The sequence below is a fragment of the Vulpes lagopus genome, chromosome 6 (genome assembly GCF_018345385.1).
Source record: "Vulpes lagopus strain Blue_001 chromosome 6, ASM1834538v1, whole genome shotgun sequence".
Taxonomy (NCBI): domain Eukaryota; kingdom Metazoa; phylum Chordata; class Mammalia; order Carnivora; family Canidae; genus Vulpes; species Vulpes lagopus.
In genome coordinates, this window is record NC_054829.1 from 34,818,359 (window position 1) to 34,835,459 (window position 17,101).

The 17,101-nt window shown below is 46.0% G+C and overlaps 1 protein-coding gene across 6 annotated transcripts in view; it reads right to left on the bottom strand.

Moving 5' to 3' along the window:
* SYNE2 (spectrin repeat containing nuclear envelope protein 2) overlaps positions 1-17,101 on the bottom strand; it is a 326,121-nt gene that overhangs the window by 4,135 nt on the left and 304,885 nt on the right. For 5 of the 6 annotated variants that reach the window (XM_041759982.1, XM_041759984.1, XM_041759987.1 and 2 more), the window contains 12 exons: positions 13,127-13,314; positions 12,463-12,613; positions 11,931-12,113; positions 10,320-10,457; positions 9,038-9,232; positions 7,623-7,905; positions 7,021-7,089; positions 5,966-6,105; positions 4,001-4,115; positions 2,781-2,983; positions 1,566-1,766; positions 277-405 (listed from right to left, as the gene is read on the bottom strand). In XM_041759982.1, coding sequence (XP_041615916.1) covers positions 277-405; positions 1,566-1,766; positions 2,781-2,983; positions 4,001-4,115; positions 5,966-6,105; positions 7,021-7,089; positions 7,623-7,905; positions 9,038-9,232; positions 10,320-10,457; positions 11,931-12,113; positions 12,463-12,613; positions 13,127-13,314 — 1,995 coding nt within the window. The remainder of the gene's footprint in view (positions 1-276; positions 406-1,565; positions 1,767-2,780; positions 2,984-4,000; positions 4,116-5,965; positions 6,106-7,020; positions 7,090-7,622; positions 7,906-9,037; positions 9,233-10,319; positions 10,458-11,930; positions 12,114-12,462; positions 12,614-13,126; positions 13,315-17,101) is intronic. The other variant, XM_041759986.1, reaches the window with a different exon arrangement.

The window sequence follows — 17,101 nt, forward strand, 5'->3', positions numbered from 1 at the left end:
ACAATGGAGAAAAGACTTCTAATCAAATGGCCTTAAGTATCTCAGGATATTGCTAAACACCTATGTCCCCAAGTCCTGGGAGTCTAAGAGACTTCTTGCTTTTGGCCATGGCTCGTCCTGCAAGTCATTCTGCTTCAGAACTACTTATAGATACCAAGCCAGGCAGGAGTGCAGAACGCCACACTGGCATCATTCCCAGGAACACTAGGTGAGGCTACCTAAGGGCTCACCTGATGGAGGTCAGTGACAATGCAGACCCCCTTAGAAGAAACTTACCATCAGTTCTCCCTGACACTCCAGGAGGACCTGTGGGTCGGCCTCTGGGTCAGTGACATGAGCCTTCTGCCTCCGGCTCTCAGCACTTGCTAACCATAGCAACAGATCTTGACTCAACTGATGGAAGTCCTTTAAAAAAAAAAACAGCACAGACATACACACATCACGGCACTGCCTCTTCTGTAAAGGAAGGTGTGCTGAGAAGCAGCGTGTTGGGCCTTCATAGTATTTACTCTTCTTGTCTTTGTGCAGTGAATAAAAGGGCCAGATTTATTTTTATTTTTATTTTTTAAAAGATTTTATTTATTTATTCATGAGAGACACACAGAGAGAGGGAGGCAGAGACACAGAGAGAGGGAGGCAGAGACACAGGCAGAGGGACAAGCAGGCTCCATGCAGGGAGCCTGATGCGGGATTCGATCCCAGGACTCCAGGATCACGCCCTGGGCCGAAGGCAGGCGCTAAACCGCTGAGCCACCCAGGGATCCCAAAGGGCCAGATTTAAATGAAATGCCAGGGCCCCAAAACAAGGAAAAGGGAAAGCAGAAGAGAGGATACAGTCCTGGGATGCATGTTAAATTCTGTCAAGTGAAAAAGGCTAGTAGAAAGGCAAGGTTTCAGAATGCTCCCCACCGTGGCTATTACACAGACAACGCAAATTACTCAGCAAATCTGCTGGATTCAGTGGCAAAGGGAGACACTTCAATAGGGCAGGCTGTGGCCCAGGGACAGGGCAGCGCGGGGGCTTGCCGGTGGGCTTGTGTTCCTAAAGATGGGGTCAGAGCTAACACGGAATGAGCATTTACCATGTGTTCAGTGTTGGGCTAAGATTATACGAATTTAGTCCTAAAAAGAAGCTCACCAGGTAAAGACTAACATTATTCTCATTTTTTAGATTAGGAAACAGAGGTCTAGCAGGCACAGTGATTTGCCCAGTCACACAGCTACTAAAGCTCTAGAGTTGGGTTAAACCACTCCTTCTCTGGGCCAGGTCTATATGGTCCTGGCAAAAGGACAGAGATGGGGCCATGTGGGGTGGCATTTCTGACCTACTGGAATGCTCTCTGGAACCCTTATGCAAGGAATGGGCCAGGGCAACAGAACAGGAGACACAGGGTAAGTGGCAGGTCTCAGGGACAGCAGCTGGGCCTCTTGGAAACAAATGGTAAAGCACACTTCCCTAACACAAACCATATTTGTGCCAAAGCAGCCCCATGATAAAAATATCTGCTTCTCCCACCCACGTGGGCCTGGCTGTGCCCAGGACCGGGTCCTAGGTGCCGGCATACCTGGCACTGCATGAGGGACTGCCGTAAGCCCTCTCTCCAGCTCTCCACAGCTCCCTGTGCCGCGTCCCAGCGCAGCCCCAGCTGGCCAACTCTACCCTGGAGCTCGTTGGACTCCGCGCTCTCAGTCTGCAGAAATTCCTGGCTGCTCGTGTTGACGGAGACCACTACAGCCTTGTAGGTGTCAAAGGCTTTTAAGATCTCCTACCGCAGAGGAAAAGGACTGGGTTAAGCATCCTGAAAATAGTGACGTCGGGTTCATGTGAACCTCAGTGGGGAATGGATCTGCCAAACACTTCTCTAAGCCGTGGCCACAGAAACAAGAGTGACCTTGCCTGTAACTGGCTGAGCAGCATCAGGTGAGGAGCTGTCTTACAAGGTCAGTGACCTTGGCTGGCCAGGCTGAAAGCAGAGGCCAGTCTGCTGGCTGGCCAACTCAACCAGAGGCGTGAATAGACCCCCTGAGCCCTGGTGGGCTTATTTTTTGACTAGATTAAAAGTCTTCTAGATAAAGGACACATAGTTATCCTGTACATGCCCCTAGATATCAGAGAAGTGTTATTCCTTAGCATGAACAGTAATTCTAGATATTTTGGTGCATAAAATAATAGTACCAATGTGAAAACTGACTGGATACCCTAAATCCCTGCCCTGGGTTATCTTAGGAGCTCAGGCTCATGCTCAGGGGACCCTCCAAGTGCAGGGCTCAAATGGCCTCTTCTCCCAGGCTCCCTGGCCAGTTCTGGTGGGGTAATGGCTGAATATGTGGGCGACAAATCCTGTATAACAAAGTAACCACACCAGGCCACAGAATCCATCAGTAGGTGAGCTGGTCCTTCTCCTCATCCTCAACACTTTACCACCAGTGTGGACAGCACAGTTTGGAAGGGTGTTTTTAAGCTGCCTGGCAGTGGTCACTAGCACCTCCGTGAGTCTAGGTGGGTCTCTGAAGTCAGATCTTTCCAGCACAGGGGATCTGAGATGCACCTCCCCAGCGCCTCTTTGGCCTCTGGGATCATATGCAGACACTCTTCTGAATGGAAACAAAAACCTACATCCATGTCCTTGCCAGTTACAGAAGTGGAATGGGCCAGAATGCTCCCATACCTGTCTGCAGTGTGCCACCTGCACCACTGACAGATGTGCCCTGCTGGCCCTGCCCAGCAAGTGTCCACATGCACGTTCTGAATCCCTCTTCCCTCCATGCCTGCCCCTCACCTTGAGCCGCTTCACTCGGAGCTGCATTTCCCGGATATCAGAGGGAGGCTCTGCCGCCTTTAATGTCTCTAGCTCTGCTTCAGTTTCTTTCAGCCAAGTGGTGATGTCACTGATCTCAGAGTTCAGCTGCTGCAAGTTCTGTTTTATTCGGAGTTGATTATGAAGTTCTTGTGCTTGAATCAGCTCCCATCTGTCAAAGGCACCTGGAATAAAAAGTCACCAATGAAAAGAAGCAATAGTGCTGACAGATCTCTCTGTCTCCGACTTAGTCCAGGGTCAGGGTGACAAAACCTGTAGGGGATGCTCCTTGCTGAGGGCTCAGGTTTAGGAGTCCTCACTTCCCCCGGAAGGATGCAATAGCATGCTTCCCTTGCTTTCTTTCAAGGCTTGTGCCACAACCTTCCCACAAAGGCTAGAATGAGCTGGGGAGCGGGGGGCAGGAGACCCAATGGTATTGCCAACGTGCACTGCGGGCCCACGTTCAGCATTTTAGTTGATGCTGTTTTTAGGGCACTTTGTCTTTTGGCTCATAAAACATCAAGTCAATGCTATTAGTTTGACTTTCGGCTTAGTTGAATAATTACTTTTAAAATCATTGAACCTGTCTTGTGAGGAGACACCTGGCAACCCTTTGGGCATCATCTACATGTCTGATCTTTACTTATAATTGACATCATTAAAACATGCACTTCATCATATGAGGCTCATTCTGTTAATATTTAAAGAATAGTTTTGAAAGTAAACAGCTTAGGAATTTGTTCATAAATACAAATCAGCTGGTTCTGTTTCTTCATTTTTAAAAAATTTCTTTTAAAGTAATCACTATGCCCAACATGGGGCTCGAACTTAAAACCCCAAGATCAAGAGCTGCACCCTCTACTGACTGAGCCAGCCAGGTGCCCCATAAGTCAGCTGATTCTAAAGTAACATTGACTGCTATAGGCTGTTTTGGTAGATTATAGTTGTTCTTTTTTTTTTTTTAAGGTGGGGAGAGGCAGAGGCAGAGAGAGAATATTAATAAGCAGGCTCTACATTGCATGCAGTCCACCCACACATGGCCTGAGTTGAAACTAAGAGTTGAATGCTTCACTGAGCAATCCAGGTACTCCTAATTGTTCAATTCTTAATTAATGTTCTGTTGAACAATGACTTAAGTAAACACTCAGCTAACTCAAAATACAGCCTTTGCCTGTCCTAAAAACTGCCTAATTTAACTGTACCTGACTGCTGCCTGGTGAGAGCGGCCAGTCCTTCGTTTTCCTGCCGTGAGTTGCCATTCAAGACTCTAGAGCCTTCTTTACCACCATCAGTGCCCGGGGATAGCAGCAGCTTTACCTAGAATAAGCCAGTTTTTACATTACTATTCATAAAATTTCAACAGCTATGTGAAGATTATCTTGGGTCATAGTAACAGGTAGGAAATGAAGATACGGGATCTCTTTCCTTTGAAGGGTAACTTGCTATTAATATGGAAGTTTTTAGTGTATTGGGTGCATTTATAAGTAAGCAGAGCTAACAACAGAAATAAAGCCTTAGTAAAGGCCAAGATGGTGGGGAAGCAGGTGAGATGTCACTGTTGGAAATAAAATGGCCTAATCTGGGGCTTCCTAACACTCCTCAAATGAACCATGCAAAAAAAGTTAAAAACTTTTTAAACTTTTGCCAGTCTGTTACTGTGTGCACTTTCACATTTGTACAGTGTTTTGCAAAGTTCAGTACTCCCTCCTAGTTGCTCTCTAGAGCTGGCTGGCAGGTTATCACCAGGAATTGGAAACACACAGAGGACAAATCTGCCTCTTGGGGCCATTCATTACCAAGCATTTATCTTTCACTGCACATATTGACTCTTCTATTAGCACAGAGCTCATTGGGCTATTATTATCTCAGGCCTTTCCAAAAATAAATGTATCATTTTTAGAAAAGCCAAGCTTTCTTTGGTCTGTGTCCATATGGCCAACTTGTGTGGAATGCAAAAAAAATAAACCTCTTCAGATTTCTGGTGACATGCCTAGTTTCAGACACACACACACACAAATCAGTGGAACTTTTGAAACTGGCCAGGTGAAGAACACAAGCATAATCACTGGGAGAGGCCAAACCAGGTGGCCCTGGATCCAAAGCAAAGGTGAGGTGCTGGGGTCCCTCTCCCTCAGACTGTCAGGTCTTATTCTGTATCCCAAAGGGACAGATTAAAACTGACAACTGCTTGCTAAGCAAGAGGAGGAGCTGCTGAATTGGGCATGGCAGCCCACTATCAAATGACTTGGGTCTGTCTGTATTGCTAGAATCTTCTCCAGTTATCCAGCAATATTCACTCTTAGACACAGGGTACTTTGAGGACTAATCCAGTGATGCTCACACTGCTTCTGGTTTCTCTAAAAGATGATTATTAAAAGTGCACACAGACATCCTAATATCAACTCGCTCGTCACTAATTCCCTGTACTAGGGATGATCTGGAGCCAACATTAAATCCTAGGCTGGCTGCCCACAACAGCTGCGTAGCCAGAGCATGCCAAAGACTCATGTTGCCTGAGGAAAACATAATGAAGAAGGAACAGTCACTCTTATAAACAACGACAAACCATATATGGTAGTAATAGTAATAATAGTAACAGTGACCACTTGGCAGGGTCTTCTTCATACTTTTGTACAAATCAGTTCCCACAGTGATTAGGTTTAGCCTTAGGCAAGGAAGGCTTACAGAGGCAAGGCAAAGTACTATGGCCCCAGAGCAGTTTATTGGTAGGGTTAGGAATCAAATCCACGTTTACCATAAAACACGGTCAAATCTTTCTAAATATGAAGGCACAATGTTTTGAATAGGATGCATAGTCGAAAGGTAAACAGAACACAGTTTGGGAGCTCAAGAGCAGCTTGGGAAAGCCAGTGCTTTGCTTCCCCACTACTCACACGGATGACTGGCTCAACAGTAATAATCACTGCCCCATCATGTCAATACACATAAAAACTGTTCTTGGCCAGAAGCCAGTCTTTAATCTGTTCTGCCAGGGTTCTAATGATGTATGGACAGGTCAGCAGAGATACTATCACTATGGGAAAACCAGCTCAAAATACACGTGGAAAGCAAGCACGTACAGCACACACCAATATCCCTCCCTCTCTTCAAAACTTTAACTATTAATCATGCACTTGAGTTATGTTCTCAGTGCAGCCCAGACTTACATAGGCCGGTTTATAAGGGGTGCTGGAATCTGAGGGGATAGTTTGTACATTCCTATCACCTCCCATTTGTTTGTAGTGATGCTTGGGGCAGGAAGGGCTGTCAGGAACATGCCATGAGTGGTCCTCAGAAATGGATTTACCTGAAACAAAATACAGCAAGTGACAGTCTGTTCTCTCTAAGCAAAGGATTCATATTTAGTTACACAAAAAAGGTCATGGGTAACATGGCGTCAGGTTATAGTATAATATGAGTTCTGCAGCTTTCCTTGCAAAGCATGCATGTTTGCAAAAATGTCAGTATGTCCCAGAAGGGAATGAAATGAGAGTCATGCAACTGAGCAGCATTGTGCCTTCACTAGATGGGTTCACAATGGAGCACAACAAACATATGATTTTTTGCAGGATGAGTGGCATTTTGGAGCCAGGACATCTAGTGGTGGGGACACTGGCAGCAAAGCTGGGGCTGGGGGCCAAGAGGACTGAAGGCCTCTCAGGAGAGGGGTAGAGTGAGCATCAGGATGGACTTGGGGACCAAAGGGCCACTTGTGGGTCTACCCCACTATTGCACATGGGATGGGACAGGGAACGAAGGTTAGAGCTGCAAGTCAAGGAAAGGAAAATTTCTTCTCCTGTGGCAAATGCAACAGTACCTTTTATCCCCACCCACCCATCTTCTTCCCAGGAAACACCATAAGCAAGGAAGGAAGTAGTTCCAAACCAAGCCACCATGAAGAAAGCTTGGCCTATGCCAAAGAACCTCAGTTAGATGGGGGGAAAATAAACATTTTAAAAGGCACCATGAAAGATTCCCTTCCGCACAGGCCTGAGGGGTAAGAGAGGGGTGGCGTGGAGACTGCTTTTTTTTGGCCAGGGTTTTGTCAGGAGCACGCAGGTACGTGTGAGTACGGCAGTGTAAATACACCATGACACAAGGACCAAGGTGCATGGTGTCCACAGAAGGCAAAGGTCAGACATGACATGGGAGCGAGGTTTAGGATGCAGTGTGCGCCACAGGACGCTGCCATGTTGAGACACATGCACGGGCAGGGGCCTACCAGAAGATGCTTTCAAAGTTTTTGTGGTCATTTTAAGATATGCCTCAGGATTTTCAGGGATTTCTACATCTGAAAAAGAATAATGTCATTTTCCTCACTGCAGTCTGTAGATGAATGCCCAAGTATTAAGTTAAAACATAGAAACATTGTCAGCGGGAGAAGAAAAGGAACTACCCTTTATCTGTTTTATTAGAAAGCTTGAAAAAACCAAAAGGATTTTTTTTTCCAGCCAACTCTTGACTTTCTGAAGCAGTAGCGGGAGTGGGGAAAGTCCACAGAAAGAACGGAGACGATCTACCGATACTCTGAGAAACTAAATTGAAAAGTTCACTGATGAGCCTCCCAAACAGCCAGAGCCATCAGGGAATAGCCTTCCTGTTCCAAGGTGAATTTCATTTCTTTTTCCCTTTCATTCTGCCTGTGATAGGGATGAGCCACTCTCAGGTAAGTCAAAGTGGGCAGGATAGAACACAAGAAGCCACAGAGGTCTGGTCAGCCATGAGCTGGACTCTGGGCCATCCAGAGGTGGCCGTCTTGCTAAGGTGCTAAAAACATAACCAGGTGGGTCACCCTCAAGGGCTCTGGAGACCTGAGGCCATTACCTGACAGCGCGCTGTAGTATGGGCCTTCCTCGTCATCTTCGTGAGAGGAGGAGCCCCCTACGTCCCCTGTGTGATCCCATTCCAGAGGGATGGAGTCCACGCTGACAGGGGTCTCGCAGCCAGACCGCTCAGGCCCCGGTGCTGGGGGCACCAGGTGACAAAGGGACTGGGGAGACGAGGGCTCCTCACTCTCTCTCCTTTTACGCCAGGAGTCGGCCTGGATTTCTCTGGGGTCCTCCATGTCCGTTTCATTCTCTGAGGCCTCTTTTTCTTCTTCCAATCCCTAAAAGCAGGGATGTCTGGTTTTCAGAATGAACCAGATTATAGGCTGCTGTGGGTGTGAGGAGCACTGGGAGTCTGTCTGTCTGTTTAGCTGTGCCTGAAAATGGCTGCCATTGGCATTTCTGCGGCAGCTTTAGAAAAGAATCAGGTTCCCAGGGCCTATTTGTGTTTATTCTAATTTGGACTCTCTGGCGTGAGGCCTAGAATCTGTATTTTTCCTAGGAAAAATCTGAAGTTTGGTGATCTGAGGTAAGCAACATTTATACAGAGAATAAGAAATGGCGGCCAAAGTTTCATTGGCAGTTAATGGCAGGTTTACACCAACAAGCAGATCATTTAAATTAAAAAAAAAAATGTAAAGGCCATTAAGAGGCTTCTTTCTTTCTTATCCTCAATCTTATTGTTCAGGATATAGAACTATGTCTCCCTATGTTGTAATGCCTCAGTCTAAGAAAAAGGACTATAAACTGCTATGTTTAGGAATGAGGGAATTATACCCTAATTTTTAAGGCTAGGTCTGATGAAGAAATAACTATCAAGTTAGCCAGTTGGGGACCCAGAGGAGGAGAAAGCGGCCAGTTGTGTTGGTCAATAGGGTCATCATTAAAGCTTCTGGCACACGAAGGCAAAGAACGTTGAATAATAGCCTGAACTCCACCTGAACTTCCTAAAAGGTCCCTCTGTCAAGGGAAACTTTGCAGCTGCCTTGGAAAACTGGTGCTTTTGACCCTTCAAAGGTGAGAACAGAGCACCAGAAAGGCACAAATGTTAAAAGCTTCCAGACACTAGCAGAAAAAGTTACTACTATAAGCAAAACAAGAACACATACCACCGTATCCTAAGGATACAGACACGTCGGGAAAGCCCCGTATAGAGAACACATGGATAACAGGTAAGAGGATCAAGGACTTGCGGAAGTGCCATCATTCCACTGGGGGTGGGAGCCTCTAAGTAAGTAGGACTCCACAGGAATAGAGCCAAAATGAAACTAAAAATCCTCCCCTGCCCCCCTTTTAACCATAAAATACATCATAGCTGACTGTTCCATAGATCTCTCATTCTTTACAAATTTGGTCAAGTGTCAAGTCTCAGTAGCCCGGAGGCCCTCGGAGCGAGGGTGGCACTCCACTTACCGGAGTGTGGGAGGTCAGCCTGCGGTGGAACCGGGACACCCGGCCAAAGACCTCCTGGCAATACCGGTGCAGCTCCTCCAGCTCGTCCTCGATCAGCACGGCATCCAGGGGCTCGCTCTTCTGTATCAGCTGCTCCCCGAAAACGATGAGTTGATCAATCTTGTTGGTGTTTAATGTAATTTCTTGTTGGAAACCCTATTTAGAACATGAGAAAGAAAAGATTGCAAAGGGGGAAAGTTTTCTCGAGGATCCAGTGTTGGCCTCTTTTAACAGGGCCATAGAGCGAGCATCCAAATGTCACTGCTACCTTGCTCCTGAACCTAGCACTCTAGCTTTGTCAATTTTTAACAAAGCGACAATAAAGATTTCATAATTTAAAATGACTGCTTGTTATTTTTTCCCCTCTCCCTTCTGGGCATGGACTTCTTCAATCAAGATAATTCTAAAAGTGTGGCAGGGATAGGCATTTACTGTTATTGGGTGTGAGGGAGAAAACTTGTCTTATTGATGCTTGGTGGAAACAGAAAATTTCCCATAATAAGCCACCCACAGGCATTTGCTTTTGCTGACACAATAATCATCTCATTGGTGCCATTATATTGGGGAAGGCAAACTTCTATTTTTCAATTGCTTGTAAAAGCCAAGGAGGGAATTATAGTGAAATTAAAGTGAAATACAGATATTTGGGAGAGCCGAAGAGATCTGTTCTTAGCTCCATTTAAAAGAAATTTTTTTTAAATAAATTTATTTATTTGAGAGAAAGAGTGCGTGAATGAGAGAAAGAGAGAGGGCATAAGCAGGAAGAGAAGGAGAGGGAGAAGCAGGCTCCCTGCTGAGCAGGGAGCTTGATGAAGGGCTTGATTCCAGGACCCTGTGATTGTGACCTGAGCTGAAGCAGATGCTTAACTAACTGAGCACCCAGGTACCCCACTGGCCCCCTCTTGATATAGATTTTCTTCTTGTCACATGCTACATGTTGCACTCAGACTCCAAGAGCTGGGGAAAGAGCATCATATGAAATTGTTTCTGTTTGGAACCTAGAGAGCATTCTTCCCGTGGTTGATTATAATGAAAAAGAATAAAGAGTCTTGTTCTAAATGACTCCTTGACTAAGGAATAGTATCCTCGCTCATGATAACCCTGCAGGACACAAGTGGGTAGAGCTGGCTGCTTTTAACAATTCTGGAATCTGCTCTTAGGGTATCAGGTAAAGTTTGTACTTGGCCAGCTCTCCTGGGCAAAGGTGCATTCTTCTGAGAGGAGCCAATGAAAAAGGCCTTACGTTCAGCTGGCGCATCTTGTCATCAGCATCACTCTCTGAGAAGTGCTCCACGTTGGTCAGCTGCAGGTCCATCTCTGTGAGCCACACCAGAATGCTCTCCCTGGTCCCCTCGAATTCTTCCCTTTGGTTGGTGAAATGCTGCGAAAGGGTGGAAAATATGTTTGTTTTGATGGCACAAGACAGTTCAGGTAGACAGCAATGTTATTTCTGACCGAGAGGAAAGGGTACCCCAGGAGGCCCACAGGGCATTGGGCGGTCAGTGTGGGGTCAGGAGCCTGGCTCCTGGTCCTGGCTGTGTGATAACAAACAAGCCACCCCCCCAACTTCTCTGAGTCTTCGTGTCTTCACTAGCAAGTCAGGGTGTGGGATGTTGACTATGATGTCACAGGTCCTTTCAGCATTTAAAATTCTATAATTCTCTAAGTCAGTGAGTGATTCCCCAACCTGCCCTTTGAGGAACCCCCTCAAAGTCCTGGCCAGGCACCTTGGGGTGTTTTTACCTTGTTAGCCTTCTGTGGAAGCTGTTGCTTGACCAAAAGATTCAGTTTCAAGATGGAAAAGTACTGATCTCAGGGTGAAGCCTGGCCTAATGCCCCATTTGCCTTCCGTGAACTAATCCTGAATGTGCTCCCTCCAAGAAAGAAGACCTAGATTTATCGCCTCCAATTAAGGATGTCTCTTGGGTTACCACCTCACAGATGGGCAGCTGATTCTCAGACAAACAGTGTTCAGTGCCAAATGAAGGTCTACCCTGGTCATAGTCTAATCAGCAGGAGATCAAGAAATTAATGTAGCTGTCTTTTCAGTTGTCTGAAAAGCTAGCCCATTTTTCCCCTCAGGGGTCAAAAAATAAATAAATAAATAAATAAATAAATAAACAAACAAATAAATACATAAATAAGTTCAGATTCTCATCATCTTAGAAGGATTTCAAGAGTGTTCTGCCCTGAGGACAGAAGCAGGGATTGAAATTACTTCCTGCAGTCACAAACCACCCTGGTCCTGTCAGTTTACACCTAGACCTACAAAGGTTAACATATCATGTCTCCTGCATTGTGGAAATCTTAGGTGAATGTTTATATTCAAAAATCAAACCAGCCTTTAAGGTTAAGTCAACGTGCTCTGAAATTTGGAGAATAATCATGGTCTCCAAGCTCCACAATGCAGAGGGGGCTCTGTCTACATCTCTTACGGCAAGAACCAGCGGGACACACAAAAACAGGCAGATGGGCAAGGTGGGCCTCGTTCCAGGCTTGGAGGCCCCTGTGCCTGACCTGGAGATGGCAGTGGGCTAGACTCTGGACAGTCTGTGAGCCAACGTGGAAACTTTTAGGGTTTATAGACGTCGGAAAAAGATGTGCTCAGTACCACAGGCCCTGCCTAACAAGCCTATTCTTGGGCAAACGACCTCTTAAAAAACACAAAACAAAGCAAAACAAACCATGAACACTGGCAGCTTTGGCTTAGACCAAAGGGAAGGCCGGCTGGAAGAACGTTAAGATACCTTAGGCCTGAACTGAAATCTACCCATTGCTTTGCTACAAGCCTGCTATCGCCTATCGCTTCTCCCTGACGGCCTACGGGTAAGGCGGGTGACGGAGAGAAGGTTACTCTGAGTCTCCGCAGGACAGCCGTGACCCGCTTCTGGAGGTTGTCCCAGCGCTGGTTGCCCTCGTGCACCATGTGCTTCAGCTTGCTGGCCGTGTCGGTGCGGTTCTCCCGGGCCAGCCGCCGGTACTGCTTGTTGATGAGCTCCAGCTGCGTGAGCCTCTCGTGGATCTGCCGCTGGAAGGCCTGCGGCGCACAGGGGAGCACACAGGAGGGCGTCAGGGCCAAGGCCGGCGTGCCCCCTCCCCGGCCGCGGGCGGCCTGCTTCGAGAGCTTGATCCCCGGGCCAAAATGGCAACAGAGCCCACCTCGCCTGCTCTGATGCTAAAGGACAGGCTCTCGAGTTCACTGCATGCCGCTGGGCATGACTCGGTCTTGTCTGGCAAAGCCGTCTGGGCAGCTGCTGGCAGGTGGCGGACTGGGCGTCCCGGGCCAGGGTGGGGAAAGCCAGCCACCAAGAGGAAGCCATTTGAACTGCCTTGGAGCCCACCTAGAGGCTTGGTTATCAGGAACACCGGGCTAGAGGGGGCTTTACCTCAAACCTCTTCAGCTCTTCTTTGGCATTTGTATACAACACCTCCGAGGAATTTGGGTAGGCTGCTGTCCTCTCCGCTGACTTGAGCCAGTCCTCAAAACGGGAGTAATCATCTAGAAATTTCTGCCACAGGCGCCATGTCTCCTCAATTCTGACAGGAGGTAAGCATCTCAATATAAGCCATCCATTTCAACTGTGAGCTTTCCTCTTTTTTCCCTTTCTTGACTGGTCTCACTCCCAACGACCCTTGCACTGGCAGTGTTTGCTGGGGGTGGGGTGGGGGGGAGGGCCCTGATACCCCTCCTTCTATGAAATAACCAGAATATCCCCTTCTTGATCAGAATACCTTCCTCCTGAAACCGTCCCTCAAAGTTCCTGCTTCATATGGGTTAACTGGTGGGAGACAGGGCTTTCCTCTACTTCTTTGTGACTAGGGACACAGAAGCACAGTGGCTGGCCATGGTTATACCTCAAGACACAGAACTGCTGGGGATAGCTCTTACCCCAATTATATTTTTCTTGAATAATTCATTTCATGAGCATGGTTACACCTACTGAGGCTTCTCTGCCCATAGCCTTAAGTGAAGTGAATAGAGCACACAGTTCCTGGTACAGAGATGTGGCTGACTGTGTGTACAACATCTAGGGGCCACTCAATTCTTACTTCATTCGTCGTTCCATTGACATGGCACAGATATTCCTCCAGCGTCGGTCCAAGCTTCTGGTGGTCTGCTGAATGGAGTCGCATTCAGTCTCATTGGCACAGGCATCGGAGTCATGCAGGAGGACATCACAGATGTTAAACACAGACTCCACTCCCGCACTGTGTTGTTCGATGTCTCGCTGTAGGTCCTACAGTTGTAATAGAGTAAGGAGCACTTTGAGGTAGAGGTGGTGGTGGTGGTGATGGTAGTGGTGGTGGTGATGTGGGGGGGGGGGGGGAATGACTGGCACCAGAGGATCTATCTCCATGCCCACCTTTCTTGTGGTCCAGGGGCATATCTACCTCAGGATCAGCAACAATGACTGTGTCTCTCTCACCTCTGTGCAACCTTGTGCTGTAGAACCTGACACAAACCTAAACACTGGCAACAACTGGGACTTGTTTGTCGAACTGCCTAGAAGGGGTGGGAAGGCAGGAGCATCCTCTCCTGAGAGCCCACTGCTCCCATACTCAGGGGAGGTGTGGGACCCACTCCATACCACCTGAATGCAAGGGTCTCCCATTCAGACATCGCTTCTGGGAGGTCTTCCTTGAGAGTCTCTTCAGCAGGACCTAAAACTTCAGGAAAACTCTTAACCTTTTAAGGGTCACAGAATTCTTAAAGCTACTGATACCTTTGTGCCATCTTCATGCACACCTCAAATCATGCATGCAGCAGCACACTGTCCACAGCCTCTCCATGAACCCATTCTAGGGCTCCATGGGCCCAAAGGAAGAGTTTAGGAATAGAGACCCCACTTCCCCAACTGATGGGAGTCCAACCAAGGGGGCATGGTCTCTCTGGAGTCTTGTCCTATGATGGTGAGTGACAGTAATGCTTCCAGATTCAGGAAAAAGAGCATTCATGAGGAGACAATGCATGGTTATGGGGAAAACTAAAAACTTGTTTAACAATAAACATGGCATTTTCAGGTATCACTTAGCGCATATTTCTTCTGCACACCACAGGAGGGTCAGAGGAGGGAGAGATGAGGAGCCTCTTTGTTTTGCCACTGTCTGTAGAAAGGCAACATGAAGTTCACTCCAGGTCACTTCAATATTTAATAATTTGGGAAATGACTATTATTAGATAAGACTAACATTTTCTTACTTTTCTTCTGATAAATGTACAATTATGATCATTCTCTGTCCAGGTGAATATGAAAGAATAAAATGTTAATACTCAAATGGCATTTAAAATCAAGCAGCTTTTTTTGGGATGCCTGGGTGGCTCAGTGGTTGAGCGTCTGCCTTCCACTCAGGGCATGATCCCGGGGTCCTAGGATCGAGTCCTGCATTAGGCTCCCCACACGGAGACTGGTTCTCCCTCTGCCTATGTCTCTGACTCTTTGTGTCTCTCATGAATAAATTCTTAAAAAAAAAAAAAAAAGAAACCAAAAAAACTCAAGCAGTTTTTAATAGGATCCTAACTGATTACAAACAAGTACCACAAAGTTGTAGTAAGAAAATGTATTTTCTAGAGGTGGCTAGCTTGGAGGAGCATGTGACTATTGGTCTTCAGACTGTGAGTTCATATCCTGTGTTGGGTGTAGAAATTACTAAAAAATAAACTTTAAAAAAAAAAAAGGAAAAAAATGTGTTTAGTTTGTCACCCTGTGTGTCCTGTGAAGATACATGGGTGCGGTGACATTTTTTAAGCTCTGCAGGCCAGGAAAAATGGTAGAAGTCTTCCTGGGGTCTATGCAAACATCAGTTTTATAATTACTAAGGGTTTTTTTTCTTTTTCTTAAAGATTTTACTTACTTACTCGAGAGAGAGTACGAGCAGGGAGAAGCAGACTCCCATGAACAGGGAGCCTGATGTGGGGTTTGATCCAGGACCCAGGATAATGACCTGAGCTGAAGGCAAGATGCTTACTGACTGAGCCACCCAGGTGCCCCTATAATTACTAGGTTCAAATGGAATTCAAGCTTTAAGAATTCTTGTTGGCTCATGGAATTGTCATGAGCTTTGCTAAAATTTACTGGCATTGATAAATGCCTCTTTTGACTTTATTAAAGTAAATAAGGAATCCTAACATTGGTGCTAAATTAATAACAGTGACAATTTTAACTGAAAAATGGTACCTGCTCCTGACCTCACTTGGTTGGGTTGGGTAGGATCTGATTGAAAGTACTAAAAAGTCTAGTCTAAGGATAAATGTGAATGCTGCAGATTTTAATAGACTCATTGCAGTTTCTCTACCTTATTTATTCAGCTTATATTGAACAAAATGGCTATAGACAACTGATTAATACATAGAGTGAATGGGAACAAGAAATGAGCTCTGTGGGAGCCTGGGTGGCTCAGTCAGTTGAACGTCTGCCTTCAGCTCAGGTCATGATCCTGGAGTTCTGGGATCAAGTCTTGATTTGGGCTCCCTGCTCAGCCAGAGTCTGCTTCTCCCTCTGCCCTCACCCCACTCATGTTCTCTCTCTCACACTCTCTCTGTGTCTCTCAAATAAATAAATAAAATATATTTTTAAAATGAGCTCTATGATAATTTATGAAAGATCATCAACATTTTGGTTTAATAAAAAGTAAAAATTTTCAAAATTTCCAAAACAAACTTTAAAAGTACTGCAGAATGACCTACTGATTTTGAAGTATGCATTGGTTACTTTGCAAAATATAAAGTAGTGAACCACATTTAAAAATGCAAACCATGGGATCCCTGGGTGGCTCAGCAGTTTAGCGCCTGCCTTTGGCCCAGGGCGCGATCTTGGAGTCCCGGGATCGAGTCCCGCATCGGGCTCCCGGCATGGAGCCTGCTTCTCCCTCCTCTGTGTCTCTGTCCCTCTCTCTCTCTATCTATCATCAATAAATAAATAAATCTTTAAAAATAAAAAATAAATAAATAAATAAATAAAATAAAAATGCAAACCAAAAAAAAAAAAAACTAAAAAAAAATAAAATAAAAAATAAAAATGCAAACCATTTAAGTGCTAAATGAGTGACATTTTATGAACTGAAACCATCTCACCCCTAGTTCTCATTGAGGCAGGAACACACACAATAATTGGATTTCAAGAACTGTTCAAGTGCAATTTGAAGAATGGGACTTAATAAACAACATAAAACAATATAAAAGACTTTTACCAATAGTTCTGGAAATGGGCTCCCATTTGTTTTGTATTTCTGTTCCTGAGCAGGTGAGAGCTCTGAAGCTGGGAAAGAACTGTGTTGGGGTGTGAGGTGGGGGGAATGATGAGGAGGAGGATCTACAATGGGAGAAGCTGGGGAGAACTCAACCAGGAAAGAGGAGAATACAAAAGGAAGCAGAAAAATAAGATAAAGGGAGAAAAGAAGAAAGCTAGGTTAAGGGGGGGCCGGAAATTACATGGGGTAGGCCCAGGGTGGGAAGGGGCAGAATGTGGCTCCAGATCGGCTCTTCGGGAGGGGCTTGGGCTGACCAGCCAGTGGAGCAGAGTGGTCTTGGTTTATGGAGACTGGCATGAAGCTGAGCTGACCTGCTGGGAAGGGGGTTACTGGTAATTATAGGATGAGGGTAACTAAGAGCACTCTTGCCCCACATCACCATATGGCACCCACACAAAGATTGAATGCAAGTGGTTCATGGTTTAAAAGTGTTAAAAGGCTGTTACCATTTCCTTTGCATTTTGAAGATGATATATGCCACAAAAATAACAATATAACCCTTACTACATAAGGAGTTCTACATAAGAGAAACAAAAAGGACTCTGATAAGGTTTGAGTTCTTCCCTCAGGGGCTCCCAGGAACATAATGAGGATCTGGGAAGCATGGTTCCTATCACTTTTGGGGACTGGGGGCTTTTGCAGAAGGCACTACTAGATGATCCTAGGCTTTTAGGCCTTATTTCTGTAAACAATCATGTAACTTATCATATTTAACTAGTGATGGAAACACAAGATAAGAATTCCATGACAGTGATTCTGAGTACTATGAAGAGGGAA